The sequence below is a fragment of the Clytia hemisphaerica genome, unplaced genomic scaffold (assembly GCF_902728285.1).
Source record: "Clytia hemisphaerica strain Z4C2 unplaced genomic scaffold, Clytia hemisphaerica genome assembly, whole genome shotgun sequence".
Taxonomy (NCBI): domain Eukaryota; kingdom Metazoa; phylum Cnidaria; class Hydrozoa; order Leptothecata; family Clytiidae; genus Clytia; species Clytia hemisphaerica.
In genome coordinates this window covers 260,088-283,029 of record NW_027103640.1, presented here as the reverse complement: position 1 = coordinate 283,029, position 22,942 = coordinate 260,088, and the positions used below count along the sequence as shown (strand labels likewise).

At 33.8% G+C, this 22,942-nt stretch overlaps 1 protein-coding gene across 4 annotated transcripts; it reads left to right on the top strand.

Annotated features, from left to right (window-relative positions):
- Positions 1-616: 616 nt before the first annotated feature.
- Positions 617-22,444, top strand: LOC136802859 (titin-like). Of its 4 annotated transcripts, XM_067059622.1 has the most exons (3): positions 631-788; positions 10,880-11,133; positions 21,339-22,444. In XM_067059622.1, exons 2-3 carry the CDS (start codon positions 11,070-11,072, stop codon positions 21,698-21,700), a joined length of 426 nt encoding a protein of 141 aa, XP_066915723.1. In that variant the 5' UTR covers positions 631-788; positions 10,880-11,069; the 3' UTR covers positions 21,701-22,444. The 4 variants fall into 4 exon arrangements, 3 of the variants coding, with proteins under 3 accessions (XP_066915721.1, XP_066915722.1, XP_066915723.1); XM_067059620.1 differs by lacking the exons at positions 10,880-11,133; positions 21,339-22,444 and adding an exon at positions 1,596-2,460 and having other exon boundaries at positions 617-1,177; XM_067059621.1 differs by lacking the exons at positions 10,880-11,133; positions 21,339-22,444 and adding an exon at positions 1,596-2,460 and having other exon boundaries at positions 623-788.
- Positions 22,445-22,942: the final 498 nt, after the last annotated feature.

Below are 22,942 nucleotides of genomic sequence, written 5' to 3'. Positions count from 1 at the left end.
TGGAGAGACAGTACGCTGTTCATTTTTTCATATTTTAATGTCTACTTTCCTCTTCATTGCGTCTGCTAATTAATCTTTTCACCCTTCTTTGTTGGGGTGCCAGTTACACGTTTTTTCTATAAAAACATCCAACATTTTTAAAGCCTTCGGATGTTCTTAACTTTTTTAGTTTTGAGCCTAGAAATGTTCTTAACGTGTTCTTATTTTTGCCATTTTTTGAGTATTTTTGTCTATTTTCCTAAGAAATATGGTGTCCACAGAGCCTTAAAACGTCCTTAATGTGTTCCTGATATTTTGGCCATCAAAGCCTTATTTTCTTATATTGTTCTTATCTTGTAATTTTCTGAATCGCCGATCATCTCATATGACGACGATGAAAGTTTTCTAAGTACGTAGGTAGTTTTAAGGTCTAAAAATCTTCATTTTCTGTTGTTTATCTTTAGGCTTTATAATTTTGAGAGCTTGAGATAATCTGATAGCGTGTCAAAGATTCGACTTTCCTGTCTCGGGTGTTTATTAAATTTTTTCTTTTTTAGGAGGTGCGTTTACTTAAGGGGGTGTTTAAAAGATGGGGGCGTTTATTCGAAGAACTTGGAAAAACCTTTTTTTTTCATTTTAAGAGTAATAAAAACTAAAACACAATGAGTTGTGGAATTCTCTCGTCATCTCCTTATGACTATCGAATTGGAGAGTGAACTTTCACAACCTTGGCTAGAATGCTAAAAAGATGACAAAGAGAAACAAAAGCGAAACTTCTTGGCTATGCTTGCAAGCTGAAAGTCCACAAGGTTAGTACTATTGAGTTATAACAGCGATACAATGGAGAGCCATTCTCACTCGTTACAGGGTATTCTATTATCTTAAAAATTTCCGTTTTCTATTCTTTGTTTTGTAAAGAATCCTCATATGTAATCAGCATCTAATTACTACATGTATAATAGCATTAATTATATAAATGGTGTAAGTCGTTATCAGTTAGTGTCGAGTATTTCATAAAGCAGAAGTAAAAACTGATAGCGTACATAGTTGATTATTTCGTTCTGAAAAAGGCTTCACACAGCAACATTCCACATAGTTATTTTGTTTGTATCCAAAATGTTGGAGAACAATAATTTATTGATGGTGCCAGATGCTTTTCACAACAACAGGCACATAAAGTCAACGAAAACACAAGAAGGTAAAAAGATTAAGATTTTCAGCCGCAAATTTCACTACATTTTCATACCTATTTTGAGATTTTGGCCCCTGCGTGAGCGTCATACGTTTTATTCATTCTCAGAGTCTTAAAATCTTTTGAAGTTAACCTTTTTTGATCAAGTCTGTTCCACTAGGAAACAGGAAAAGATTTTTAAAGTTTCCCTCTCCAATAATACTCTTGAGTTTTAATACTGTAGTTTGTTGTTCTATAATATACCATTTTTCCAGTATGCCATCTCCCATTCTACCAAAGGTGACATAAAAGATTTGGGTATTTTCGAACCTATTGTGAAAGGTGTAAAATTGGTACAAAATTCAAAAGAAGGGGGTATCATCCATGTCAGTTTGGTATAAAAATCGCAGTTGTTGCTCAATAACTAATCATCTCAATTTTTTAGGTTTGCCTCGTTTCCCGAAACTGAAGAAGAATCGAAGGCTTTCATCATCGTCGTCAACAGAAGCGGATCTAGATGATTACACAGTACATTTCTCACTGCTAGACCCAGCCCTCTTCACACCTCACATTATAAAGAAACTTCCATCGGAATATGAATCAGTCGTTGGTGCTCAGTGTCAATTTTCATGTCTGACCACGGTTCTTTTCCCTGTTGAATGTCACTGGTATCTGAATGGTACACTGGTTGACCACGAATCAAGTAATGGTCGGATTTACTCAAAAGATGGTGGTAAAACATTAGTCATTTTATCACTTCGTGAACAGGACCACGGAAAGTTAGTCATGGTCGCACGAAATCCTTTCGGAAAAACGAAAACAAGCTGCAGGTTGAACATAGTGGATAATATTGGAGAAAACAAGGACAAATCTGAAAAACTGAAGAAGGAGAGCAAAGTAGACAAATTGGATCCCATTCCTGAAAGCAAAGTGGATATTGAATTAACGCATTTTTCACTTCATAACGAACAAAGAAGACATTCTAAAACGAAGAACATTCAATTATCGAGGAGCTATTAGTATGCAATCAACCTCTTATTATAAACAAGGATCTCCTTTGAGAGCTCTATAGCCCGCCTTCTGTGTTATACACAATAATTAGAGCTATTTAAAACTTTCATAATTCAAATGAGCCTAATGTTCATTACACACATTATTCAAAAGAAGAAAATACGATTAACGACGGGTATAAAGCTAACATTTCAGTATTTTTAAATTATTCTGTAACTTGTAAATTATTTTATTGTAAATTTTGTGGTTTTTATTTTTTGTAAATTCACCTTTCACAATATTTGAGTTTTATCAACAAACATTTATAAAGCGTCCATTTTTATAAACCCTATTTGGTAATCCGCAAAGTATCCGAAGAGTCATTGTCATTAACCCTTTTCGTGCCGCTGTCGGCGTATGCGGACAAGATCATTTGTGATTTATTTGCCGGTATCTGATATTTTCCAGAAAATAAAGCTAAATGTAATGGTAAACTATGTGGTCGCCGCTCATGTCGGCATATACCGACATCTGGCATATAGGTCGAATCTTCATTTTGTCCCGTAGCAAATAGGTCGAACCCTTAAAAAATAAGAATGGCAGTTAAAGGGTTAAAGGAAAAGCTTCTGTTGGTCTCTTTCCTCCCCTTCTTATCCGAATAAAATCCGTTTGATCCACCTCTTATCCAATCGAAATCCATTTAATCCACGTCTTATCCAATCAAAATCCGTTACGGAACCTGCTCAACCATGTTTACTTGCGAATAATGAAAAACACATCAAACATTGTTGTTCTTCCTGCTCTTCAAATTCTTGTTATTTACGAGTGGAAAATCACGACAAACAAAAAATAATAAAAATAATAGTAATAATGACTAATGTTTTAAGTGGCTGGCCATAGAATAATGAATCAGCTTTTAGGCAGCTGAGCCATTGTCTCCCCCAATGTTTTTGATATTTCTAAAACAGCGATGCATTGTGGGATTGTTTCGAGGGTATTACAATAAAATTCCCTCGAGGAATTCCCAAGAGATTTCTATTGTAATACCCTCGAAACTATCCCACAATGTATCGCTTCTTTCCTTAACGATTGAGCGAAGCTAGTGGGGGGTTATATTTCCTATTTTGGCTAGAATATTTCTAAATGTAGGGTGAAAAAGAAAAACAGGGGTGAAATGAGTGGTCATTTTGGCGCTTCTTGTTTTACGGCGATCCCAAAAAGAAGAGCAACTTTCAGTCACATGACCAAAGAGTCATCAAATTTAAAAAGGCTGGAATCTATTCTTTCATGGGAAATGAAGCCAGTTGTTTCCTACTTAAAGGTTTAATCTTTATAAGTGTTCCCGTTTCATATCAGACAGACACATATATTTTCTACTTAACATGCCTGGTACGCTAATTTTGATACGGACGAATTTTTTATAAGAATGATGTTTCTTGTATTCATCTTGAAGGTTCTTAACTTTTTGAAGAAAATCATCCTTGAGTAATCTTACGTATTCTTAGGTTTTGGATCCAATCCCAGCCAATCCCAGTCAAAATCTAACATGTAATTCATACCTCAAGCAAAACTTTGGTGGAAACTTTAAGCATTCATGGGTAATAATTGGCAATTTTTTGGTAAAATGCTCTAAAAATTTCATTCTTAGGTTCAGTTGGCCCAGATTCTATGATGGTGGTATTTTTTTCATATTCTTAATATTTTGGCCAATTTCATCATGAATATTCTTATAAAAAAGTATATTCTTATAAAAAAAGCGTGCATTAATCGAATTTAAAGCATTTACTCATGACATCCGTCACAGACACTCAAGTTGCCATGGAAACTCTTAAGCACTTTAATTGAGTTTTCAAATGCGATAGAAATGATAAAGACTTGTAAAACAGAGACACTAATTTTGATTATATGGTGGAGAATTGCCTTCTTATTAATTAAAGAGGGTAGTTATATTCAATATATTATCGGTAGATGATTTTGCAATGCAAAAGGTATATTGAAGCTGGTTATTGTAAAAGTTACCCCGGGGCGATATAAACCGTTACGGATGAGGTTACTTAAAAGTGGATTCATGAAAAGTAGTTGCTACGGCTTATCTTTCACCTGGTTGGAAAGATCGAGACTCAATTCTAACCTCTTTGGGCTATAAACTCAATGTATGTGTTTTTAATGTTGAAGATGGATAGTTTTTTTGATGGAAATATATGGAAATCTTAAAATCATCCATATGTTTCAAAGAATTTTCTAATAAACTTTCTCAATAAACAGCTCAATTGTAGTTATATCACTTTGAAACTTGGCAAATCCCCAAGTCATTAAATACCACAAAGCAATCATAACCAATCTGCTGAAACTAATTAACATTTGTGAAATGTATTCCTTAAGCAAATACAGTTAAACACGTATGTAATTCGAATTCTCAAGGGACCGAGAATTTTGTTCGAATATTATATGAATTTCGAACGAAGTGAGTTTTTATTTTTTGGCTTCGTTTGATGAAAAAAGACTTCTCAGGTTTTTTTCTTTTTCTATCTTGAACATTGAATTACTAATTTAACCCTATTCATACTAGGCTTTTAGGGGTGTTTTAAAACTAGGGGGGGGGGGGCTTTTCCTGACCCCTTAACTTCTTATCTATTGGGTCTTTTTGAATGAAATTTGGCACACATGATTCTTGTCATACAAGGTAACTTTGACAAAAAAGTCAGGCTCAACATTGTTCTTAAAGGGACATAACAGTACTTGCGAAATTTGTAAACAAACTGTATGCAGCGGATACAAAATCAAAACAAATGTCACATGTCAAAATAAAAAATCAAACCAAATATGGCTAACTTTTATTGTTCAATTGTTTTACAAGTTTGTTTTGGACACGTGATTTTAATTGTTCTCTTTAACGACACGTGGTTCGCGCAATGTTTACATTTTACTACTTTTATGTCACTTTAAATTGTTCTTTTTTTAGCGAATGTGAGCCTCATTGTTCTAATACAAAATTATGCTCTTATAAAAAAATTGTAGTATGAATAGGATTAAGTGATTTTGACAAGGACATCATATTGCAATTTGATTATTGCTGAAATTTTCTCGACCGATCAAGGGATAAAATAACACGAAATTCTTAAGGTTTCTTTTGTTTTTGCTGATATTAACTGCAACACTGTGGCCAAATTAAAAGATGGAAGCTTCTAATTTTTCGATACTGATGAAAAATTTGATGAATTACACGTTTTTTTTATTAGAACCCAGTTTATAAGAACCTTGAGGCTGAAATTTGTCGAAAAATTTATAACATCGTAAGAATATGCCCAGCCTTGGTTTGGAAAAAAATGACAAGAAACTACGATTTTTTCCACTTTTCAAGTAGTTTTAATCGAACTTAGGGTTGGATTTTCTAAAATCGAGAGTCAAATATTGTCCAAATTTTACCAATTTTAAGTGCTCTTTATTTTGCATGATATTGTCGATTTAGAGTCTGAAAAATGAAAAAAACGCATTTAAGAACATTTTAGGCTGAAAATTGCTAAAAAAATAAGCATATCCAGGCTTAGCCGAATTTTAGGTGTTCTAATAAAAAAAAGCGTGTATTGGGTGATGAAAATGTCTTGGTAGATGCATAAAATTCTTTTTCATGTCTTTAACGTTTTTTGTCTCTGTTTCTCTCGTTCACATCAAACTTTAGTGTTTTGATCACACACACACACACACACACACGTGTTTTTTTCTACCTATTTTTGTATATCTGAAAAATATAATACAACCATTTTAATTGCCTCGTAATATCCTCTTTATATTTTCTGCATAGTTGGTAACGCCTTGACTGGTTGTCATTGGAATCTAAATAATGTTTGGGTTGATGATTTTGCCAAGATTGCTCAAATCACGACTTTCTTAATTGTTCATAAGTTTGATACTTTTTATGTTGGTGAATCCTTTCTTAATTCTACTATCGAAACGGGCGATTCAAGGTTAATGAATGTGTAGAGTATGCTGATATCGCAAGGATAGTATCTCTGTTGTGGAGAGACCTGATCTGTCCTCTCTTGATGAGTGTCTTTATTTGTGAAGTAAATTCTGGTACTAAAAAAATTCTTCTTTGTCTTCTCTTTCTCCAAGTCAAGATGCTGACGAATTCGCAGACTTTAAGCATAGATGGGAGGAGACAATTATAAATACAAGCAACATTTCTTCTGCTGGCACAACGACCTTCCCAACAATCTTGAGACAAAGCTGATGACACATCTTTATTTTCGTTAGTGATTGACCAACTTTTGAGCAGTGAGGAATTAAACAGAGATCTTGCAAGAATAAATGAGTGGGCTCGTCAATGGAAGATGTCTTTTAATCCTGATTCCACAAAACAAGCTGTGGAAGTTTACTTTTCCAAAAGGCTCTTATCTGTTAATGCTCCTGTTTTATCTTTCAATAATAATGACATAAGAACTAGTGAATGTCAGAAGTATCTAAAGTCTATTCACGATAAGTATGCACTCTTTTTTCATTTACATATAACTTTTGAAGGAATTCTTCAATCTTTATAAATTTGGTATCATCGGAAAGATATTAGTGAGTGGAACAATTTGAAATAAAAAAATATTTAAAAAAATTCTAAAAATGAAGATGAAAATGAAAAAGAAAAAAATGAAGATCTAGTAGAAAAGTGCTACAACTATCATTTTCACTGAAGTAAATCCTTGATCATCGAACGTTATCACTATGAAAAAATATTTCAAAAATAATCATTCAGTCAAAAGATATCAAACAAAGTTATAAGCTGATTGACGTCTAAAAACTCTGTTTTCTGCTGTTTTTTGCTGTTTTTTAGGGTCAATCACTTATCAACTTTATATCATAACTTTATATTGAATAAATATTTTAATGAAATTTTTTCACAGTGATGACCTCCTAAGATCAAAAAATCTCTCCAGTGAAAATGAAAGTTATAGTATTTGTCTACAAGATAGCTTTTTTTTTCTTCATTTTCATCTTCATTTTTAGAATTTTTTTAAATATTTTTTATTTCAAATTGTTCCACTCACTAATATCTTTCCGATGATACCAAATTTATAAAGATTGAAGAATTCCTTCAAAAGTTATAGGTAAATGAAAAAAGAGTGCACACTTATCGTGAATAGACTTTAGATACTTCTGACATTCACTAGTTCTTATGTCATTATTATTGAAAGATAAAACAGGAGCATTAGCAGATAAGAGCAAGGGGTACTAAGCTATAAAATAAAGAAAATCTAAATGAAAAACTAAAAGGAGAAAAAAAATAGAAAAAAATATTAGAGCTATTATGTATAAGAAGATAATCAAACTAAAGTCTGTCCAGATATAATTGGCAGTGGAAACAAGAATGCCTGTAACTTTTGATAGTCAAATATAATTATGGAAATTTTTTTTGCTTGTTTTAGAGAATCAAAAGTGCTATATTTGAATGTATTTTTGGTTCAAAAATTCGCGATTTTTAGCGGTTAAATTTGCGATTGTAAAAATTGAGCTTTTGTTCTACTTATGTTATAACGTTCATTTTTACACCAGTGGTAGTTCAACCTTAGGTTAAGAAGTTTGTTAAATTTCAAGGCAAACAAAAAAGTTCTTCGGAAGATATGGGACCCGAAATACCCCTTGGTAGCACTTTTCTGTGAAATATCAAATCTCCAACTTATTACTAAAAACGGGGGTGCTATGTTATCTTTTTTGAACAGTGCAATTAAAAGTTGGAAAATGTTAAGTGTTGGTGCTTTGGTATTATTGGTATCATTGATTATTTCGAAACGAAGTGAAATCGCAGTATAATTGTTTTGATTGAAAAGATAAGCATGAACTTATATTGCCTTTGTTATTTTTAAGTCATTAAAGAACTTTGCTAATTCCCAAACACACTAAACACAGTTTGATTATGAGGTCATTAAAGAGATCGTAAAATGTGTTATGATCGAAAAACTGTTTTATCAATCATATCACTACCCCCGTTTTTAGTAATAAGTTGGAGATTTGATATTTCACAAAAAATGCTACCAAGGGGTATTTCGGGTCCCATATCTTTCGAAGGACTCTTTTGTTTACCTTGAAATTTAACAAACTTTTTAACCTAAGGTTGAACTACAACTGGTGTAAAAATGAACGTTATAGTATAAGTAGAAAAAAAGCTCAATTTTTGCAATCGCATATTTTACCACTAAAAATCGTGAATTTTTCAACCAAAAATACATTCAAATATAGCGCTTTTGATTCTCTAAAACAAGCAAAAAAAATTTCCATAATTATATTTGACTATCAAAAGTTACAAGCATTCTTGTTTCCACTGCCAATTATATCTGGACAGACTTTAAAATAAGGCACTACTGAACTTTTCAGAGTTGAGAAAAAATTCAATGGTAAAATTAATTATTGAGCTGTTTATGTTGAAAGGTAATGTTGGATCACCGTACAACATTTAGTTTTCTGTTATAGTTGATCTTTGGAAGATGATTGGTTTGAAACACCGCCTTCTCACAGACCCGGTAGGATTTTTTCAGCCAGCGGGGGTAAAAATAACGGACTGAAACTCAATAGTTTAATATTTTTCATGAATGGGGATTTCCATTCTAGCTGTAGTCTACTTCACATCCGGCCAGTTTGTTTTTTCGGTAGGGATTCAGACCCATACAAACAATTTTGAAAATAGATATCACAACAAAAGCTGGAAGGAAAATGGGGAAATGCATCGTAATTACAGAAGAATAGATAAACGGTATAATTCAAACTATTTGAAATCCTACGCTGCAATAATTACATACAATCTTGACATCTTTTCTTGTCGATAATTGCTTCGTATGTATGTATAAATGTAATAGTTTATTTCATGCTGACGAAAAGGTAGCAAGAAAGGCTCATGAAAGTCAACGCTACTTTACAATTTAAAAATAAGGTAACGTTTTATTGGCAGCTCATCGTTCGCTGCTACTGAGGCTAGATATTGACTGCTTTTGGTTGGCACTTTTGGTTGGCAAAGTTTTTGTTTGCTTTTTTTATCAAGCGAAGGCTATCTGTTCTGAGAATTCATCTCACACGCCAAATGAAATCACCATCACATTCGGAGTTCCATTTCTTAGCTTTTTGGCACATCTCCTTAATTCTTCTTCTTTCCTTGATGGTGAAATGATAGGTGATGCTTAGAGATGATACCCAAGCTACTTCAACTTGTTTAGGTTGTTCATGATTCTTTGATTCGATGTTTACCAAAATCAAAAAAAAATTTATCTTTAAAAAAGCAAGAGAAATACTCAGGTATTTCAGTTTTTCCTCACCATATATGGGGCCCCCAGCGGTTTGCGTGAATGCATGAATCTCTAAAAGAATTTGCGTGAATTGAGGGTCCGCTGGGGGGGGCTCATATATTGCCTAAATCTCATGGTTTTATTTCAATTTATACACGATGGCTTTCCAATATCTGCATTTTTTGCAAATTTTGTTTAAAAGTATAAGAATATGTCCCTATATTAACAACCAGTGTTCGATGTCTCAATTAACGAAGAATGTATAATAATTACAGTTAATTGAGTAATTAGTTGAAATATTGTGATGTTAAAAACAACACGATAAGCTTTATATCTTGTGATCATGTTAAACGTTTTGTGGTAACCTGAATTGTATTTTTGTTGGCCAGCTTGTGAGATAGAAGTATAGCTGTAGCGAAGGATTTTAGATAGATGTGACCACGTATATCAGACATACATGAGATATGAAACTTAGGAAATGTACTTCAACTTTGATTGCTAGGGTCTACATTGTGACATGCCGTGACACTCATAAGGTTCGGCCTCGCGTGAACATCGCTCTCCCAGTGTCGTTCGAGTGTCATGGTATACGCCATGGCTTGGCAGCCCGGGGGGGTACTAGGATTGATGGGTGTCAGGTATGTGCGTGCCAGACCTCTGGACCCTTACCCTTAGAGAGACTGAATTTTGGTGAAAAGGTGACCCTTAGAGAGACTCAGTGTAGAAAAACCCAACCCTTAGAGAGACTTTTTCACAAAAAATTTCTATAATGGGCCAAAGAAATTCGATTTTTAAAAGAATTTCTCCAATTTTCGAAAAATTTCTCTAATTTTTTTGAAAAATGTTCTCACTTTTTTTAAAAATGTTCTCACTTTTTTGACTTTTCACTTCTCTTTGACCCGAGTTTGTGAAAAAACCGACCCTTAGAGAGACTGATTTTGACTTTTGTTGTTTTGGTAACCCTTAGAGAGACTTTGGGAGGGTGAAAAACCCTACCCTTAAGGCACGCACATACCCAGCACCCATTTTTGCCTAAGTACCCCCCCCGGGCTTGGCAGCTCGTGTCTGTCAAGTCGCAGTGCCCGTCAGTGCCGTGATTCCTACTTCTTCGTGGGTAGGACATATTCTGAATGCATTCGGGGGGGCTCATATCTATCTAACTTACAAGAACGATTCTGGTTTCAGGATGAAAATTAAAGAAGGTTTGTGACTGCGTTGTATTCTTTTTTAAAACCAATAATATCGCTTAGTAAACCGAATTTTGTGAACAGACTTCAAATTATGCATTTGTACATTGCTTAGTAAAATTGGCAAAAATGTGAAGATAAGAACATCTGTAGGTATAAAACTTAAAATTTCTTATAAAAACGTGTAGTAGTAGAGAAGCGAACGGAAGCGGAACAAAGAAACTTTCGCAGTGGTCCAAGTAAATAAAATCAGTTATGTTTAAAGTTTTCGCTCCACTTGTCTCTTTCAGGATTAGAAAAAATTCAATGCAACTCATATAATTGGATCAGCCAGTCACCACGCATGAAAGAATTTTACTGCTGTGTTTTATTGCTGCTATGTTTTGACAATAAAGAAGATATGATAAAATAATCTGTTCCAAACCACATCTCTGTATTAGCGCATTTCAATTCTTTACCATACGTACCACGTGACAGAAAATGGGTTTAATGGGTGTTTTGTCCGAAAATGTGAACGTCATTATGTTGTCGTCGAAAAAATCAGGTATGTCTTTATTTTTTCTAACGATTAACTACTATTTGTGTGACAATAACCCTTTCTTTATCCGCCACTGGGTTTTTCAGAATTTATCAAAACCCATCTGGTGTCCTTCACTAAGTTCAGACTAGTGAATTGTAGAACATAGCAGACCATGTAACACCAAAGACTTATAACCAAAACAAGACGTCTAACCATTGTTTCACCTTAGTTAGATCTCATCAGATAGCGTGTTATTGTTCTTCTAATACAATAAACTATATCTACAGGGTTTCCGCATAATTAGTGAACGAAAACAATCAATTTTGCCGCGTCAGCAATAAAAACAATTGTTTTGCCGAGTCAGCAAAAATAATCAATATTACTAATTTCTCAGAATTTTCGTCGAAATTTTCAAAATGGCTGAAGCAGAAAAACTTTGATTAGAAAATTAGAAACTCTGACTTCGTTCTAATCTAAATGAATGTGAAAATGTTTTACTGGCAATCAAATCATCTTCGTAACAGAAAGATACAAGTTGAAGTTTTATGATATGGGCTCCTCTCCTCAAGTGCTAAAGGAAACCCGACAGCCTGATATATCAACATCAAAACTGCCTTCTACATTCATATCTAACAGTTGATCGTCAACAACTATTGGAAACCAGAAAGATGTACTCAAAGATGATCAAATGATGAGCTTCAAAGACTTTAGGACACTTTTAAACTTTTGAGGACGACCTGGCCTACAGTACCAAAAGACAGATGAGTTAAAGCGAGTTAAAGAACTAATATGTGTGAAATTTGATCTCATTTATTATGGCTGATCACTTTTCTACTTAACTTTGGTGTTTGCAAAACTTGCAGATATATGAAACTCTAAAAAGGCTGATTTCATGAATGGTGGAATGATTAACCCAATCTTATTGAATTCATACTCTTGACATTCAATTAAATTGATTGGAAACTTGAGAATATTTTTGGTATTTTGAATGACATAGTACATATATACAAGATGTTGATTGACTATTTTAATATACCTATATGTGTTAATATCGATATTGGAATGAAGAAATAATAATCATGGTAGTAGACACTCAACTAGAGGGAATCGTGATATTTTACGATGGACTTGAATGACATACAAACATTTTTTAAACTCTATTTTACTAAAACTATATCTACGATATAAAACTGTACTTTTGGGTACCTAATAAGCTTCCCCTCCCCCGCTAATAAATAAATTCTCCTATCTGGCTTATTCCAAACCCCCATTTATTTAGGTACCCAAGAGTAGTTAGAGCCTTTTATGGACCTTATTTTATTAAAAGTTTTAAATTTTTCTTTTAAACAAAGATACTGCCCAGTGTATAAGTTTTTTTTATTCTAAAAATTTTTGTTAATCATATTGTTTTGAAAAGATAGAATCAATGTTTGGGTCAAAGACTGATAATTGAATTGAAAAATTAAAGAATTTTTTTTCACTCAATTTTCAATATTTTGATCCAAACTTTTGAGGAGATTCTGACATAAAATTTTAACAAGTCTCCTGTTATTTTTAATGCCTGTTTGATCATTTCACTTTTTTATGACACCTTTTGATAAAAATTACAGTACCATAAAAATGTGAAAAATTTAATGAAAAATGATGGGATTGTTTTGACTCATCACTTCCTATTTAGAAAATAAGTACCTTTAAGGGAACTAATTTTGGGAATTTAGACGAAATTCGCCAAAGTTCGTTCCTGCCAAAATTAAATATTTTGCTCACTCGCCAAAATAAGTTCCCGCCAAAATTAAATTTTTTGTTTCCCTGCCTAAATAACCCTGAAATTCATCAAAATTGCTCAAAATAAGGCAAAATAGAAGAGATTTATGCTGTCATTTGCCAAAATTAAAAAAATTCACTATTCGCCAAAATAAGTTCCGACCAAAATTTAAAAAATTTAGGATATTTGCTGCCTGCCAAAATTAGCTCCCACCAGAAAAGGTTCCCTCAAGGTATTTGAAAATTTTCAGAATTTGTCAACCATTTCCAATCAAGACCAAAATCACAAAAATACTTGTAATTTTTGTTACCAACTATCAGTCTCGAGATTTGTAAAAAAAATGTCTGGACACAAATGAACAAAGTAAAGCTCATGCATGTAACATATCTTTAACCAGGACCCTAGTTAACTGGCATAGCACAATCTAATCAAAAAATACAAAATCATTAATTTATTGTTTGTTAATACTGAGAAACAAACAAAAAACAATTTTCAAATACACAATACAATAATAGACAAAAATAGGCAATTCTTTTGAAAATAGATGACCTGATTTAATTTTTTCTGAGGATTAATTGACGATTGAAAATGATACTTAGATGACAAAGTATAGACAATAAGTCCCTTACGCCTGCTTACGCTACATTAAAATAGTTACACAAACAAATAATTTTGGTATTAACAGTCAGAGCATTTCACAATATTAAGAACTAGGTACCTCCAAAATTACCTCTCAAAATTAATTTCATTATGATGACTGACTGATTAATTTATATAGTTTGCTTCTGTTTGCTTTCTATAATTTGTTAAAATTACCTAGCTAAAGAATTCATCTATATAAATTTGTTCAAGATTATCTACAAGCAATACTTTTTTCATTTGCCAGAAACCAGTCTTGCCAAATTAAAAATCTGGCACACTGTTTTAAAAGTAATATCCAAGCTTTCAATACTCTTTCCATTTTTAGCCAATTGAATGTACGTTATTTTTGTAAATCTCAGATTCTGTCCATGAGATGGCAGATGGCGCTTATTTAGTCAATGACCCAGGCATAATCAATTGTATATTTTAGTCCACTTTCTACAAATGACATACATCACAATTTCACGGTTGGGGTACCAAATATTTTCATATATATACTGATGCAATAACCCTCACAATTTCAGTTTGTAGCCTGCTGTGAGCTAGTCTCTAGTGACAGTGTGAACAATACATTATCCAAATTTTAAGATATTCCAAATATTGTTAGTGTTAGTAGCAATCTTTTCATCATCGCTGTTGATAATTCTAATCTACCAAGTCTACCAGCCAAGCCACATATATCAAGATATCCAAAGAATCCATCCAGTGACAAATTGATTCGGTGTTATAATAAAATAGCCAGAAAATTAAAGTTATGATTCAAAAACCATCATTGCGACAAAATATTTTTCAGCATTGGGTGTTAGTTGTATATATTTCAATTCTAATCACAATACATCTTGTTTGTTGAAGATATCCTTGATTTGAAGTCGCCCATCTGTTTTTGAAATGCCTTTTCAAGGAGCAGGATATATATACAGAATTTATGATTGATTAATTTTTGATGTTTTTTTATATTATATATATTTTACACCTAAATAAATTGAAAAAAGTTATATCGAAATCGAATGAGCGATATTAAACCGAATACTTTTCATGTGAACAAACATAAAGCCAGGTAAACTAACTGAAAACCTAAATTTCCAACAAAACACAGTCTGACAGTTCACAAAAAATAGCACAAAAACATTGAGCCAGGCCAGTCTGAAAAGAGCCAGGCCACAAAAAAGAATGGTATGGACTTAAAGTTTGGTCATATTAAAATGCTAGAAAATTATTTTTAATCATCAAAAAATTCTCTAACATAGTATTTCAAAGCCATTCTTTGGGTCATTATAGCAAATACACAGAAACCAGTCAGCCATTTTGTTTTTGCGAAATTCCTTCCTTCTGGCCAAAGTTCAAGGTTCAAAGAGCAGAAATGCAAAGAATAATTATTCTAAAATCAAACCAATCCAATTTGTTGACATATTTCATGATAATTAGACCATAATTAGCAAAATTACATGGACAAGTAGTTCCAAATTTGGTGGCCTTCGAGTTTTGGCGGCCATTTTTTAAAATCTTGTCGGCAACTAACGTGCGGATCAAAGGAAATTTATTTTTATTGTTCGAACAATGAGATAATTTTGCATAATTATGCGCTTAGACGTCTTGTTTTGGTTATAAGTCTTTGGTAACACCCCTGTCTTACAGCCCCGGTGGAACTTTTTTCCTCAGTGGGGATAAAAAGTCCTATTGAAATTCCAATTGGGATAAAAATTCTATTGTTCTAAGGTTAAAAGATCCAGTGGGGATGAGTTAGGAGTGCAATTTTTAAACATTGAATTACGAATGGGATTGAAATCAAAGTCAATTTTCCTTTGGGGCTGGGGTCCCAGCGGGTCTGTGACACAGGGGTGTCATGTAGCTAAGCACTAAAAGTTATAAGCCCTCCATCGAGTGAGTACTAAAGCAAGACAGATTCTTAATTGCAATATTTGTTTGTTAGTGTGTTGAATGATCCTGGATGGATTTTCTGAAACCTTATTTAATGCCCCTGTGTCACATACCCGCTGGGACAAATTTTTGTCCCCGTTGGGAAAATACCTTAGAATTTCAGCCCCACTTGGAAATTAACTTTTATTTCATCCCCATTCGAAATTGAATGTTTGAAAATTGCACTTCGAAACCACTGCCACTGAATTTTTTAACCTTGGAACATAGCAATTTCTATCCCAATTGGGATTTCAATAGGAATTTTTATCGCCACTGAGAAAAAAAGTTCCACCGGAGCTGTGAGACAGGGGTGTCATTTAGCTAGCAAGTTCTTGAGTTGATCATCTGTAAGCGGGACTCTGAAGCAAAATTGAACTTCCTGGGTGGGGGTAGGGGTACTCAAGGTAACCTACCGTAGGTGAGGCCCTGAAGTGTGCGTTTTCAGCCTTCTCATAGGGCACTGCAGGGGTTGAAATGAGAGAAAGTGCACTCGAAGGGTGTAAAAAGTGAGAAAAACGAAGTGATTTGCGTGCAAAATTTTGGGAAAATCTGACCAAATGCGCCGTGATGGGCCTTCTTTCATCAAATGTTTACTTACTTACTTACTTACTTAAATTTGGCTTAGTTTTTCTCTGCAATGTAAATGTCCCACCTTAAAGGCCTAAGAACAATTTGAGGCTCAGCTCTGGTGAATATTTAAGTATATATAAACAAACTAAATAAGGCCAAACGAGGCAAGAATATAGAGAAGAAAAAATTAAGAACTGCTCAGCCTGAGCCAAAATTTACTGGTACTAATAAAAAAAGTGTGTATATCATGCGTTAGAACACATCCTTAAGTCGAAGTTCGATGCCTCTTTGGTTGCTTACGTTAGTGAATGGATTAAACGAAATTGGTTTTAGTTACTCCAGTCGCATTCATTTTCTTGCAAGTGAGCCCATGGGGGACTGAAATTCAAAATGTTTTAATATTTACAACGCTATACAGCGCGGGACATGATATTTTTATGTTTTTACAATCTTACCGAGGGATCGAAAACGGTACCTTACAAAAAGACTAATTCTAATTCTTAATACTTATGACGTAATCTTTTATACCGAAACACACGAAAAACACCGGGCGTTTGCGACTAGTTTTGAATTTAAACAATAATAATAATAATAATAAAGCTTTACAGGTTTGCAGGCCACCGTGAAGACACATGGGCCTCTATAAACCGCTCGTACCTTTTACAATGATCTTTTTGAAATAAAGCTGCTCCTCCTGCTTTTCTTTTCGAATCGCATCTCCAATGTTTTTCTCGATGTGTTTGGATGTGATTTTAGCGTAGCTCATTGGTGGTCTTTCCTCTTCTTTCTTTTCGATGATGCTTTCAATCTTCTTTTCAAGCGTGGTTATTCTGGTATCGATAGTTTCTTTCATTCCGTTGACCATAACATTGACGTCTTGTGCTTTCAAATGGTTTATTTCTTCGTCCTGCCATTTCATTATATTCTCACAGGCTTTGATTTCGTTTTTGAATCCTTCAATTCTTGATGTTTCATTTGAATTATACCTTTCCATTACCTGTGGTGCGATTTTGGTACAGTTTTGACACTGGAAACTTCTTGATTTGTATGACAAGCATATCTGGATCTGGTAAAGTGGCAGTTCTGTACAAAGATAATGGACTAAACGGTGGCACTTCCTGCATTGTAGGGTATCTTTTAGTTCGTTTTCTTCATTTATGATGCACTTTGACGGGCTGCAAAAGTCGTTTATTGATGGTGATTTTTTATTATTTTCTTGAATTTTTTCCGCCATCTTTGTGCATTTTTCAGACGACAACCGTTCAGTTTTGTATTTGACGTCCCGTAACAATGAAAAGTAGTGGCAAACGCCCGGTGTTTTTCGTGAGTTTCCGTACAAAAAATTACGTCATGAATATCTAGAATATCCCCAACGTTTTTCGGGAAAAAAATAGTGTGCTTGTTGTGGAGCGACATTTTAATTCATGCTAATTCATCTTACACGGTTTTTTTTATAAGAACATCCAAAATTTCTTAAGCCTTTCTTAAGCTTAAAAATGTTATTAACATGTTCTTACTTTTGTCATTTTGTGAGTATTTTTGTGCGTTTTTCTAAGAAATCGGTTGCTTTAGAGTCTCCAAAGCCTTAAAATGTTCTTAACTTGTTCTTAAAATTTTGGCCAATTTTGTTCTTGTAAAAAAACGTTTAAATGAAAACTAGTCGCAAACGCCCGGTTTTTTCGGTTTTTCGTGTGTTTCCGTATAAAACATTACGTCATGAATATCTAGAATATTCCCAACCTTTTTTGGAAAAAAATATTGTGCTTGTTGTGGAGCAACATTTTAATTCATCTTACTATTTTTTTTAAGATCATCCAAAACTTTTAAAGCCTTCGGATGTTCTTAAATTTTTGAGTTTTAAGCCTTAAAATGTTCTCAACATGCCCTTACTTTCACTATTTTTCCATTTTCCCTAAGAAATCGGTTGATTTTGAGTCTCAAAAGCCTTAAAATGTTCTTAACTTGTTCTTATCATTTTGGCCGTCGAAGTCTTATTATGTTCTTATATAATCTGTTCTTGTATTTAAAAAAACGTTTATTATCTAAAATTACACCAGTGCCAAACCTATAATAAAACTCTTTGAAAAGGGAATACACAAGCACAACCTTTTTACAAAAAGGTATTAATTAAAAGTGATTATAAGGGGTATGCATTTTGTTTTGAATTTTGAATTGTCTTTCTTCTATTAAACTTCATAAAGCAATATCCAATTATTGATATCACTCATTGTAGATCTTTCTTATCGCTTACGCTAGCTCTCCCGTGAGAAAATTATCGACTTTCAAAGCAATTTTCTAAATCTGACAGTACCATAAACGTGTAATAATAATAACAAGGTTTCAGTCAATTTGTTGTTTATATGATGTTTCAGATTTCTTCTGAATAGAAAACACTAGTTGGATTACGTACTTACGCGTACAAACTAAAATTTTTTGAATGTTAATGTCAACATGGCTTTTACATCTTACTTTAACATGACACAATGTTTATAAATTTATAGAGCGTGTAAAAGTGAAAGTTATTGATTAGTCGAAGTAATTTTTAAAGTTGGAACTTTCTTGCTGTGATGACAAACTGAACAACCTTGCATGAAATAAATTATTATTAAAAGTTTTTGCTTTTACTGTAACAGAGAATATAAAATAGAAATACAAAGCTTCGGTTGATTTTGATGGAAAAATGTTACGAAGGTTGAGAAGTTTTTCGACGCCATATTTTTCAGCCATCCCTGAAGATGAAATTATAGATGATGAAATTAATAACAATAACAATAATATTGAAAACTTTGAGCAAAAGAGATTCAACAAAAACACTCCTTGTAAGTCCTAAGTACCTCATATGTTCCTCATAAGGTAGTCAAATCTGCCCACACTTAAGATATTTCATAAATACACCCCTTCTTACAGACCCGGTGGGATTATATCAGTCAGTGGGGGTAAAAATCATTGACCAAAACTCGATGGGGATTGATAGTGTCCCATGCTTCTTATGGCTGGGGACTTGGCTTCGATTGTTTTCTAGTCTGAAAATTCAGTGGGGATGGAAAAAATGGTAAAATATTTTGCAGTGCGGATTTGCTTATCTGATCATTTTCAGCTGGGACAAAAATTAGAGTAACATTTTGAAAGTGCTCTCATCATTTGAAAACCTTCAAAGTCTAGTCTATCATGCTAGATGACTAATTCAGACAATTCAGTAACTTAAATTAGTCTAATATCGACATCCCTCGTGTAATTCCAACACCCTTCTTAGAGATTAAAAGGAAGGTCGGAATCACTGTTAGAAAAAAAAATGTTTTCCTCTCTGACCGTTGATAAGTCGATCAGCGATTCCAACCTTTATTTTATTTTCAGGGTTAAAAAAGGGTGTCGGAATTAGATGAGAGATGTCGACAAAAGACCAACTTAAGGTGTAGAAAATAAGCCATAATTAATATTATTTACTATGGTAGTAGGGACAAATCATAGTTTATATAAACTAATATTATCGCGTAAAAATTATCATATTTTTAAATCACACCCATATTACTGTATTAGACGAATTATCAACGACTCCTTTCCTCCTTCAGTCTCTCTCCAGTCTCCCTGTGGTCTCTCTCCAGTCCTCCTTCAGTCTCTCTCCAGTCCTCCTTCAGTCTCTCTCCAGTCCTCCTTCAGTCTCTCTCCAGTCCTCCTTTAGTCTCTCTCCGGTCCCCCTTCAGTCTCTCTCCAGCCTATAGTATAGTCTTATAAACGTTATATTGTTGAATCTTTATGGCAAGCTTAATGACAGTAATCTGAGATTTATTGAAACTGTAGACAGTCTTAAAATTCCTTTCGTTTATGTAATATGCATTATGGTAAAAGAAAACACTCAGGTCAAGAAGGTTGAAAATAGTTTGATCTTATATATGCATGCATCAGTCAGAGAAAAACTTTTGGTCGTATCATAAGGACGAGTAATTGATCTTTCTTAACCATTTTGGAAAAACTATCCTCAAAGGCTTTTTTGAAATCTCTCTTTCCGAATTTGAAAGAGACAAGATGCTTTCGAGCAAGTTTTATAAAAATATCATGGCTTCGATGTCAATGCAAAGAAAATATCAGGTCATACTCGAGATAGGTAAGTATTGAATCCAGCTTTATTCAACAATTTGGCTGTGTCATCAATTTTGCAATTTTGGAGGAGGGTCAGACATCGTAATAATGGCGTAAAATGACCAGCTTAGTAGTTGATTTTTTGACTTAATTTGTGCAATTAGCGTTTTGATTACTCTTGATTGCCATAGTTAAATGGCAATGAAACATCCGTTTTCTTTGCGAGAACATCCGAAATTTTAAAGCCTTTGGTTGCTCTTAACTTTTTGAGTTTTAAGCTTAAAAATGTTCTTAACATGTTCTTGTTTTCACCATTCTGTAAGTATTTGCCATTTTCCTAAGAGATTGGGTGTTTTAGAGTCCACAGAGAAAGCTTATATTATATTCATGTGTAGTTTGTTCTTGTATATTACCATGGTTAAACGACGATAAAACATCCGATAAGTTTTTACGTCACAAAGAATAAAAATCGTAGTTTGAATTTGTTACATGGTTGGCAGGTGGTGAACTTCTGAGAGACATCGTTGATTCCTGCCTCTATAGTCTCTTTGAGATCCCTTATCATGTTGGCAAGGGCGACTATAGGAATGAATATAATATTCTTTATAAGAAGTCTGAGAAAAACTTGTTGGTTGCGTGTTTAAAATGGTATACTTTCGAGCCAAATTCTAAAGTTTAATGGATTAAAAAGAAAGGTTGGTGATTTCTTGCACTTTATATTTTGAAGATTTGTCTATTCAAGAAACCCGTTGTGTTGTTTATAAGAATAGTTAGAAATATTGTAAACAAACAGCCAGTTGAATTACATAAGATTGACAGGTTGATGACAAGGCCCTTCCATTATTCATTCAAATAGATTTTGTTGTATATTGGATACAGTAACCTTGGTTTTCTCTCCATCGCAGTGTTCATTCTATTTAGTTTGCCCTGGAGAGCTTTGTTGGAGAGATTACAGAAACTACGATGGAGCTATGTGGTATAATTAGGTTATAAGTTGCGAATTTTATTTACTTTTCCGTCATTTATCGTGTGATCAAAGGCTTTAATTTGTTTTCTTAATCTGGGACTTTTTGACACAAGACCTTACTTGCAGTACTAGAGTGGTATTGGTGCGTCTGATTAACTAAAGTCAGAAAAAGTGATCCCAGCTAACTTCGAGAGCAGAAAATTTGTGAAGAAGGACTACATAAATAAGAAGAAATGGGGAGAAGTTTACAACAACAGAAATTCAACCATTTCGTTTCTCGTTTTCTTTCAGCATGCGAACCGAAGGACGCTTTATCGTGGAACGGGAAAACGAAAGACGGAACGCGAAATTTCTCGACGGATGACGGATACGTTGACGTCGATATTCCGTCAGATGACGAATATGAGAGCGAAAATGAACTGAATTTCTCGTTAATCGACCCGAATATATTACGAGCGAGAATTATTCGTCATTTACCGAGTGAAGTAACGACAAAGTACGGTTCACCGATCGTTTTAACTTGTTTAACGACTGTTTTATTTCCCGTTGATATCGAATGGACTCTAAACGGGACCATTATTGAACCGACGATCGATGGTCGGATATTTTTCCGACGACCGACGACAATTATTCATTTTGTATTTAACGACTGATGAACAAGGAACAATAGAAATGGTCGCTAGAAATCGTTTCGGAAGCGAGAAGTCAATTTGTCAATTGAAAGTGCAGAACAGGACTAGAGCGGTCACTGAACCTCTATTAAGCCTTCCGAACACTCTGGAACTGAGATGATCATTTTATTATTTAACATACAAACCTTTTTGTCTTTTATCGTTAGGTTTCCAAGGCAAAGTTTCCTAAATTTAGATATGGCAATTCCCTTACTAAATCAAACACATCCATCATTAAGTATTCTACTGGTGAAAAGGAACTGGGTTTGAGATTACCAGGGTTTGAGATATCAAAAGTCTGAATATCATTTTCTTGATGCGCTAACTGATACAAGGCTTTGGCATTATCACTCAATTTCATGGTGCTGCATTCAATTCATCTTGAAGCCAGTCTCTCTCGACGAGAGAATGTTTTATAGCAAGTGAGTTTGTTTGAATTTCTCCGCTCTCTGTCTGATATAGTTTTAATTTCTTTACTTTCCAACTCAACCTTAAATCCTAAGGTGTTGAGCAACCAAACAACCTCTAAACTTATTAGGACTGCAATTTGAAAATAAGGTTCAAACCAAGGTTAACATAAGTATACATCAGAGCTGTGTTCGTTTTCTAAAAGTAACAACCTCCTGAATTTTTAATTTATTTTTTATAAATTTGTACATAATATCACTAATGTATCTATTTTTTTTTTAATTTACTAAAACTGAAAGTTAAATGATCTTTAAAGAACTGGAAAAATTTCTCAATGTGACATGACACCTCTGTCCCAAAGGCCCAATGGAACCTTTTCCCTCAATGGGGATGAAATTTTGAAATCCCAATGGGGATAAAAATTCTACTGATTGAAGTCAAAAACTCTGGTGTCAATGGCTTTGGAGTACACAATTCTTCCTTCCTATTTAAAATGCGTCGTGGGTAAAATCATAAAGCACCAAATTTCATGGGACGTTTTCTTTGGGAACAATTTCTTGACCAATTTTCTGACTGAGGTGGAGACTCAGGGTTTTCCTTTTGCATCACAAAATTAATTCGGAGATTTATGACTTTTGATATTCATGAGAGAATAATAAATATCAATTTTAGCGAGGGGTAGATCACTTGAAAAAAGGTGTACGATACTTTTTGACTTTTTGAATTTTCATTTGACTTTTTTACTTTTTTTTACTTTTTTCAAACTTTCATTTTCACTTTTTCCAAACAAAAACACCCACCACTCTCAGGCGCCCA

What these genes read in the sequence shown, in the direction of transcription:
- LOC136802859 (XM_067059620.1), top strand. Translation starts at nt 1,096, where the DNA reads ATGTTGGAGAACAATAATTTATTGATGGTGCCAGATGCTTTTCACAAC. An exon ending in GTCAACGAAAACACAAGAAG is followed by an intron (nt 1,178 to 1,595) that starts GTAAAAAGATTA and finishes TCAATTTTTTAG; the next exon opens with GTTTGCCTCGTTTCCCGAAA.